The sequence below is a fragment of the Apium graveolens genome, chromosome 9 (genome assembly GCF_009905375.1).
Source record: "Apium graveolens cultivar Ventura chromosome 9, ASM990537v1, whole genome shotgun sequence".
NCBI classification, from domain to species: domain Eukaryota; kingdom Viridiplantae; phylum Streptophyta; class Magnoliopsida; order Apiales; family Apiaceae; genus Apium; species Apium graveolens.
The window spans coordinates 78675622-78685311 of NC_133655.1; the positions used below are offsets into that span (position 1 = coordinate 78675622).

At 32.5% G+C, this 9690-nt stretch overlaps 1 protein-coding gene across 2 annotated transcripts; it reads right to left on the reverse strand.

The window, feature by feature from the left end:
* Nucleotides 1–6345: 6345 nt before the first annotated feature.
* Nucleotides 6346–9230, reverse strand: LOC141687480 (ADP,ATP carrier protein 1, mitochondrial-like). Of its 2 annotated transcripts, none has more exons than XM_074492770.1 (4): nt 9118–9230; nt 7537–8020; nt 7075–7446; nt 6346–6877 (listed from the first exon to the last, which is right to left on the reverse strand). In XM_074492770.1, exons 2-4 carry the CDS (start codon nt 7978–7980, stop codon nt 6581–6583), a joined length of 1113 nt encoding a protein of 370 aa, XP_074348871.1. In that variant the 5' UTR covers nt 7981–8020; nt 9118–9230; the 3' UTR covers nt 6346–6580. The 2 variants fall into 2 exon arrangements, with proteins under 2 accessions (XP_074348871.1, XP_074348872.1); XM_074492771.1 differs by having other exon boundaries at nt 9048–9149.
* Nucleotides 9231–9690: the final 460 nt, after the last annotated feature.

Genomic DNA, 9690 nt, shown 5'->3' on the forward strand with positions numbered 1-9690 from the left:
ATATCAGTAAAGTAATTGTGCCTTCAATTACTATCTCAAAGCCACCAGTTACAGACAATATTGATCTGATCAATGCAGCAGCAGCCAACATAAGAGCAGCTGATAAGGAGAAGTTGAGTTTAGTCAACTGGAAGAAAATTGATGAGGAAATACAGAAGAAGTTTGAACTTGTCAAGGAGCCAGTTAAGTCAGCCATCCATCACTCTCAAGTCAAGCAAATTAGTATGAATGAGATGAGCATGAACTATCTGGAAAGAGGACAGCCATCCTGCATCAAATCTCCAAAGGCTGAAACAATTCTGAAACCAAGGGTAAACTACTCAAAATCATCATTGAAGAACCCTTTGGATACTGTGTATGAGACACCTAAGCTTGATGAGAAGAAGCTTCTGTCAAGATCAATTGCTTTCTAAAAAGATCCAGCTGATTCAGCTTCAAATAGAATTGCTAAAATTTTCAGGAATGGGAAAGAAATTTGTGTGGTAGTTGGACATCCTCAATTTGCTCAAGCAAAGAGAGAAGAAAAGGCTAGATTGAAGCAAGAAAAGAAGTAAGCTGCTCTGGATGCTAAAAAGACTAAACAAAAGAAAGAGCAAATTGCTATCTTGGCCAAGCTACATGCTGTAAATTCATCACAACAAATTCCTTCTCAGCCATCTGAAGTTATTGAATCAAAGAAGCAAGTTGAACAACAGATGAAATCTCCAAAAATCAAGGAATTGGCTAAAAGAACTAAAAGGAAACTGGACATGGTTGATAAGGAATTGGAGAATCAGTTTCCCAAGGAATCCACTCCAACCACAACTCAAGCATCAAAACCCTCTGTGGTATTTGAAGATATCAAAGTGGTGGATCCCTACAGGAACATCCATGGTGAACCTATAGTGCCTAAGGATGAACCAGTAGAATGAGAGAACATACCAATTCATGACTTCTATTTGCCAATCCTTAACAAGCCAAAGAGAACAAAGTCAAGAGCAGTCAAGAAAGTGAAGTTGTCACCTCTCAAATCCAAATCTCTAGTCAAAGCTCAATCTAAAGTCAGTAAGGGAGATTACATGTACTTGTGTGACATCAAAGAATTTTCTGATCTAAACCTCTATCTAGATGAACTAGATGAAGTGAGAGGAATTGATGAATATAGAAACTTACCTGAAAGGTTAGTGTTCAAGTACAAAGGAGAAAAGGAGATTTAGTGGCCACTTTACAGGATCCTTCAAGAAAGCCAAGCTCTACTGATTAAAGTTTATTAATCCTTCAAGAAGAACTTTGGGTTCAATATTACTGCAAGAAGATTGGTACTGAAGAAGATTGAAGAACTAAGGAGTCTTAGAGCCAAAGATGCACTCCCAAAGACTCTAATTATCCCCTACACAGGGAGAAGAGTGCATCTAAGGCCCTACTAGCTGATGGAGTTCATGGATGACAAAAGAGTGAGAAGATTTTTCAAATTAGAAGACCAATTGAGCATCTCCAGCAATGAGACTCTTTTGGAAATGCAAGAAAAGTTAAATCTCTCAGAATCTGATGAACTGAAATTCCATAGGCAGCTCCAAAATCAGATTGAGGAAAACAACAGAAAGCTTGGAAAGAGATCCAGACCTTCAAGGAACTAGATAAATCTGCTCAGGCTAGAGGAGCATCTTGAAAATGACTGTGAGCAAAAACTTTGTACATTTTGTTAATTGAAGCACTTTTCAGTAATATCTACTTTCTTTTAAAGTTGTATTTTTAAGATGTTTTGTTATCATCAAGTGTCTCTTAATTTATGGCTACAATTCCAGTAGACATAAATTGGGGGAGATTATTGTGTATATGTTGTGTACTTGATGATTTCATGAACAAAACATCTTGGTAGATTTTACTTAGTAAAATAATATAGCACTCGACGGATAAGGTTTAAAGTCCCGACGGATGACTCAATATAGTCCCGACGGATTATTATCCATCGAGTGAGTAGCTTATGTAATAATAAGTCTGAAGCACATTTCTGCATACACATTGTTTAGAATCTGTAGTAGTACTTAAGTCATGAAGACTTTAGTTAGATATGCATAATAGGTTGATTAATTGTACATAGATGATGTCTTGTAATTCTGCATAAGTGAAATGAAGTCAAGTGCCTGATTGCTACCCGACGGATGAACAAACAATGAATTGGACGGATGATCAACAACCCGACGGATGATCAATAACTCGACGGATGATCAATAACCTGACGAATAAAGAATTCAAATATCTGTTGACAGTGACAACACAATCACATGCGTCGAGTGGATGCAAATGGAATGTGGTAGCCTATTCAACTGGGTTTTCGAGAACAAAGAAGCATTGCAATTTCTATGCTATTATGAAGATATTCAAAGATGCTGGAATAGAGTAATGAAGTAGCATTGTAATATACTAGATAGTTTTGTTTTATTATCCTATCTCATTACTTTGTAATCTTGGTGATATATAAACCAAGAAGTAGCAACTAAGAAACTATCCAATCTGAGAAACAAGTAGAGAAACATTTGTAAGCAGAATCCTTAGCATTTCTCTGTATTCTTAATTGTTCAATTGTTGTAAGCAGCTGTGAGCATTTTGCACACAGGGTTCTCTCGATATATAATTTATATCTCTGGTGGAATCATTAAAATCCACCAGAAAGTTTTTAAAGACTCTTATTTTTAATTATTTGTGTTTTGATTCATTTAAGTAACTATTCCGCGTTGTGCTAATCGATTCACACTTATATATATATATATATATATATATATATATATATATTCGAGTTAGAACATTTTTATTTCAAGAACAAGTTTCAAGAATTCCATTCAACCCCCTTCTGTAATTATTGTCATATTGTTAAGGGACTAAGAACCTCTACAAGTCAAATTAACTATAGAGTACTAGAGATCTCGATAAGCCAATATACTCATCGAGCTGTCAAGTTCTCTATAGATCAAACTGGAGATCTCGAGGTAAAATCTCAAAGTACAAAATTGCAGATCATTTAAATATCCAAGATTAACAATCAACAAACAATCCAAACAGCTGGATTGACAAGTCTACAAAAAGTAGCTTGAAGGATGTGCAAGATCAATGGTGAAGATTAACTGACAAAGGAAGATCAAAGTAAACACATGATGCTAAGATATGCTAAGAAATAGAAGATATACTTTTCTATAAATGGAAATGACAAGTGACTGTTTACTAAAGTTAATAGCATGTCTTATTATACACTGTGTAAACCGGCACTTAACTAAATTATAAAGTTAACACTGGTCATTTAGCAAGTGTAACAATAAAGATAGAAAATCTTGTAACACTCTCAAAAAGAATCTAAGCTCTTTATCAACAAAGAGCCTAGAAATTTTGTAGCATAACATTCTTAATTATAATATAAAATTAAGTGAGTTTTGAAGATTTGTGTTCTTTATTCTTGCAAATTTAATTTCTGCATTAACACACTTCCACTACAAGATTTAATTTTATTTGTTCAACCATAATAGATTCAAGAAAAGCTTAAAAACAGTAAAACACATTCACCCCCTGTGTGTTATTCATTTTCTAATAATATACATATAATAATGAGAAGAAGATTAGAATGAAATTATGAATTCAATTTTGAAATAGATGTCAGATAATCAATAGCAAAGCAATTCAAAATTATTCAAGATTGATTCTTATTTTTGAATTGATATGGCATGTAACAAAGAAAGAAGAAGAAGATAATGATTATCAAGGAAAGTACATAGTAATGATTTTTGAATTTCAATTATTGAAGACATGATTTATGGATTTGTAATTGATTGGGTATAAAAATAAATCTATTTTAAAATATGTTTGATCTTTTTAATATTGAAAAGTGATTTTTTATTAATTATAAATACCATTTAAGATATGGATAGGTCATGAATATTTGCATATTTATAAAGGAATTAGTTGATTTAAGAAAATGGGTCGACCCACAGGTCAAATTTAAAAAATATGGGTCAAAATATTTATAAAAATACCATTCTTAGTACAAATTTTTGGGTCTTTTCACTAGTGATCATTAAGACATAATAGATACCATTTTCATTAATGAATTATATCCAAAATAAATAATCATTGAAAAAGTTTACCTTTGTTCAAAAAAATAAGGCCTCGTTAAACTCACAAAAGTAATATTATGGGAAAAAAACTCATAAAAGAAAAAGAGTGCTATATAAAAATTAAATTTTATATAAAAATATAGTGTTTTTCGATCACCGTAAGAAGTCCTTCATGTTATCCAAATTTGTAGATAAATTGTATTGTACTTTATTATATAATTGTGTTTTTTGCTTTAACATTCCAACCATCCTGAAAATAAGAACAAATAAAAAAAATTCAACCATCCTGAAAATAAAAACAAATAAAACAAGAAAATGTATTAAGAGTAGCAAAACAAAATTACATCTGATAATAAATTTTCAGAAGAAAAATAAATGTACATATAATAACTGATAATTTGTCTTGCACTATCTTTTTTTAATTTCATATATTACGTGTTTTTTCCGTAAAAAAAATATTTTAAAGCTCTCATATATTACCGTTTTCTCACGAAAATGAATAAAAAATAATTTTAAAGAGAAAGCAATTTTTTTAATGCAAGATAAATTGATCCAAAATCAGTTATATGTAACATGCAGAAGAAATCGATTGTTCTTGTTATATAGTACTAGCCTATAACCCGTGCGATGCACGGATTGTTTTTAACATTCGATAGTTTTTAATAATATATTTTATAATATTATTTTCAATAGTTGAAAAATAAATTGAAGAATATAATAAATTATAACAATATATGTTTTATAATAATTTGAGACTTGACTGAAAATAAATAATATAATATAATATATTGTTTAAATAAAAAATATAAAAATTTAAATATAATAAGCTGTTCACGGGGTTCGAATGCTGAATCCATGAGAGCAGTTTAAATATTAATATAATAATATTAATATTTTATTATTGTATCCAATGGTTCTCATTTTTCTGACTTTAGATCTAACGGTTGTTATTTGTCGTACCAAACAACTGTACCGAGTAACTACCAAACAACTGTACCGAGCAACTACCAAATAGAAGGCGTTCTGGTTATAATAGTATACTATAGATAGGTTATAGCCTACAGGTACATGTACGATGAAGGGGAGATTAAATATATATATATATATTTTAAATAATAATAAGGATTTATATCTTTTTACGAGCATAGAGATTTATATCTTATAATCCATCAGCATATATAATTTGTTTCAAAAACTAAATGTTTATCCTCAACCTTATCAAATCTGATAAACGAAAATGATTATCTACATTTCAAGTAATATTACCGACTCAGCCCCTCTATATATGATAAGATATTCTTGTCTTTTTTTTTGTCTGAAAACCTTAAGTACAAACAAGGTCCCAAGAGTCATCATCATCTTTCCTATCCAAACCTCTCTTGAATTATCGTCATCATATCATCCCAAATAACTATACAGAGAGAAACATGTTGCATATGTTTTTTGCAGTGGCTTTTTCTGCAGTGCCATTGATTCTGTATATTCCTCCTGTTAGAAGCTTAAATCTTTTTGTGGAGACCATGGAAGAGTTGTTAAGAGAGTCAAGTGCTCAGACTAATAGGCTTTATCCGCGTCTACGCTATGCTTGCTCTAGGATCTTGAACTGCCTGCTTTGCAATGATACAAGGTAGATTTTATGTTGAGTTTTTTTCTAGCTTGTTTTATGTTGGATCATCATCATGTATTTTAATTCTAGTTTGTACTCTGTTTTATGTTGTAATTACTTTTGGTTTCTTTGTTTCGGAAGTATATATAAATTATGAATATGGGGAATTTTACTACAGTTTTATATGTATCGAATGGACTTATAGAGCAACTCCAATAGAGATTGTGAAGTCCTATGTGACATGACATTCTTGGATGTCAGTTTATTCTGCTTGAAGGTTGGTGGTCAATTTTTGACATCTCGGCACTCCCTTAATATAGTTAAAATCCAATTCTTATAAGAAATGTATATATAAATCTTACTTTTTAATTATATTTAATTTATTTATTTATCTATTGTTGATTTTATAAGAAATGTATATATAAATCTTACTTTTTAATTATATTTAATTTATTTATTTATCTATTGTTGATTTTATTTGAATTAGTATGGGGATGATTTAAGCACATTGAGACATTGCTATTGTTGGAGTTAAAAGAATGTTAATTTTGACAGAAGAGATAAATTAAAAAATAAATATTTTAGATGAGTTGGCACTGAGGCGGCCCAAGGAAGGACTATATTGGATATATTCTAAGAGAGATTCATCGTCATGCCTTCAACAAAAACTGCATAATAATATTTCTAAAGCTGAACTAGGGAATATTGTGTAGTTACAAGTTTAAAACGATACTCAACAAGTAACAAGAACTTGTGGGGGTTCAGGGACAACTCCCATTATCGAACTGATTTATTTAAAAAAAAAATCACATAGAGTGTCAGTATGAGAGATCACATGTTCAAATTATTTTCATCACCATCTAATGTCGAAGGGATCAAGGGTGTACAATGTTTATGCACCGCCAGATCCGTACTTCTTTCCGAGAACTAGCACTTGCAGCTTGTCATAGCCAGCAAGCACACCAGCACCTGCAATAGCACGAAGAATGTTGGCACCAGCACCTTTGAAGAGAGATTTCGCACCTTCATTTTTCATAATCTGTGAAAGTGCATCCATTGAGCCTTTGTACTTTACTGCTTCACCAGATGTCATCATCATTCTTCTGCGGACAGTGTCGATCGGGTAGGATGCTAGTCCAGCACCATTAGTAATCACCCAACCAAGGGCAAAGCTAGCAAAGAAACTATCCTGAAAGCACCAAAAGTAAAAGAGATGAATCGAAGAAAGAATTGCAATGATGATATTCATTTTGTAAGTTTTTCGATGTTCATGTTTGAAATCTACAAAGAAAAAAAGACGAAGATGTCTACATTTTCTCTGAGAAGAAGAGAATCGTATGCAATCATGTCAATTCATCGTTTAGGATTGAAAGCAAAAATACTTACCTGCAACTTCCCGGTGAGGAGTACTGGCTTCAAGGAGTCATACATTCCAAAGTACAGACCCCGATAAACGATAATCCCAACACATGAAATAGTGAATCCACGATAAAGCCCAGCAACACCATCAGACGCCATAGTCTTCTTGTACACATCGATTAAGCCATTGAATTGCCTTCCTCCTCCTTTTTTTGCTGCCTTTGCATCATTAGCTAGACGAGTTCTAGCATAGTCCAACGAGTAAACAAAGAGGAGGGATGAAGCGCCAGCAGCACCTCCAGAACCCAAGTTACCAGCAAACCATTTCCAGTATCCATCCCTGTCTTTCTTGAAGTTGAAAAGACTCTTAAAGTAATCCTTAAAAGCAAAGTTTAGGGCCTGACCAACCATCACATAATTTTGAGTGCAAGAAGTACGAAAAAAGGTTTTTTTACTAAAATGCTAAAGAGGGGTTCAATTTTTTCTGACCTGAGTTGGGAAGTAACGAATGACATTAGCAGTATTTCCTCTCCAAAGAGATATTGCACCTTCATCCTTCATTGTTCGACTGAAACAATCACCTATGCCTTTGTATGGTTCAGAAAGCCTTCCAGATTTGAGCATCTCATCTTGGTTCTGTATCAGAAGTTTCACACGTTCAATTGGCGCAGCCGCAGTCTTAGATACAGCTGCAGAGACTCCACCCATGAGGAAATCAGTGACGAACCCTTTAATGCCTTTCTCTTGAGGTGCTTGAACAAAAACAGGTGATACAGACGATGATATTTCACATGTTGATCGATTTGGCTGCACCAATGGATATTGCAAAGCAACATTACTATAATTTCCAAAATTGCGTTTGCTCTGGTACAAATACGGGTGCTGGAAACCAAAATCTTTCTTAGTGATACTAGGGCGGTGTTCTTTATCCATCGAGGCTTTTCTAGGAAGAATGTGTCAGAATTCTTGAAATCTGTCAGGCAACACAGAAAACAATTCCAATAGATTAATCAGAAGTACTAATCAAAGTTCATGTACAAACAGAACCGTCTGCATCAGAGTATCTCATACTACTAATCATTCGACTAGTCAGGAACTCTGAAGGAAATGATTATCAAAAGTGCTAATTATTTCCAATCCAAGGAAGTAAATACACCTATGTCTGTAAATGAATACCTTCAAAGTATCTACAATTATATTCTGCAATAATTGACATTAAATGGCTTAGAGTCTTTTGCTGCCTAGCTCAGATAAAATAAATTTAAGCACTCCTATAATAGCAGGCTGACTCTTAACCAAATAATAACAGCATCCCAGCTTAACCACACACATGAGACAGAGATCAGGAATTTGATTACTGGGTTTAAGGAGGTGTGCTTCGATTACATGCAAATTAAAGTTCTTCCCCAAAATATAAAAGATTTCATTGCAATGAAAATGAACGTACATGGGTATAATGTAAAAAGTATGATCATTACAACTAGATCCTAGCAGTTAGGAACGCTTTTGGGGACTTCTCTTAAAACATTACTCCCCTTCAGCCTGTAATAATAGTTATGAGGTAATCATAATACATATCAATTTTTCAAGTTTCAATGTAAATATGTGAACATCTCTGTTAAACTTTCCTTTTAAAAGAAAATTGTATAACAATTAGTGAGGAGGAGGGAGTAAGGGTCTAAATTAGTGTATATTCTTATGAAATCAATTTATTTAGAATAATGGATATAAGTGAAAATGTATTATGAAAACTAATATTTAAAAATGAAAAGAAACAATGATGATGGCACGGGAGTAACATATAACCATGTTCCATCAAAAAATTTCATATTAAGCTGGGAGATTATCGATGTAAATCAATATAATATTTAAATCCATAGGCATTACACACTTTAAAATTCTGGTTCCATCCATGCATGCGTAGGTTAGGTATACATACAATACAAACTTAGAACAAAACAATTACAAATTATGTTAAGAAAAGAGAGAGAAAGAGGTACCTTCAAAGAGAAGATAGATGTAAAAAATGAGGTAGAAAATAACAAGAAATAAACATAACAAAGTATATACCTAGTAGAAAGGGGGAAAGAGAAGGGGGAGAGGGGAAGTGCGTCTCTTTGGGCTTGCCTTGGGGATTTCAGGAGGTCGAGAGAAAATACAGGACCTAACTCACTTATTTCACTCACACCAGGTCTACGTTTTTCTTTACTCTGGGTCGTTGGTGTTGCAGACAGTTATAGCAGGTTTTTGCTGTTAAAAAAGTTTTTGGCAAAATATGCCCCCTTATACTTTTGAAAAAAAGCTTTTTCAGCTTTTAGAGGAATTAGTTATTAGTTCTCAAAAATATTATTTTTTATTAGGAATTAGCTTTTACAGAAATTAGCTATCAGATAAAGATACAGAAAATGATTTGGTTTTATGACATGCATGTTTTAGTTGAATTAGCAATCACAAAATATAAATTATAACAAGTTAATACAAGAAAAACATCATTTATTCAATCATTTTAGTTACATCTTCTCATCTCATTGTTTATCCCCTTATCTTCTGCTTCTTATTTGGTACTCCCTCTAATTTTTTATATTGCACATTTTAAAACTCCCATAAAATATAGTTCTCTAAATAATTTTAAATATATATATA

What these genes read in the sequence shown, in the direction of transcription:
- LOC141687480 (XM_074492770.1), bottom strand. Translation starts at nt 7,980, where the DNA reads ATGGATAAAGAACACCGCCCTAGTATCACTAAGAAAGATTTTGGTTTC. An exon ending in TTCGTTACTTCCCAACTCAG is followed by an intron (nt 7,447 to 7,536) that starts GTCAGAAAAAAT and finishes ATGGTTGGTCAG; the next exon opens with GCCCTAAACTTTGCTTTTAA. An exon ending in TCCTCACCGGGAAGTTGCAG is followed by an intron (nt 6,878 to 7,074) that starts GTAAGTATTTTT and finishes TGGTGCTTTCAG; the next exon opens with GATAGTTTCTTTGCTAGCTT.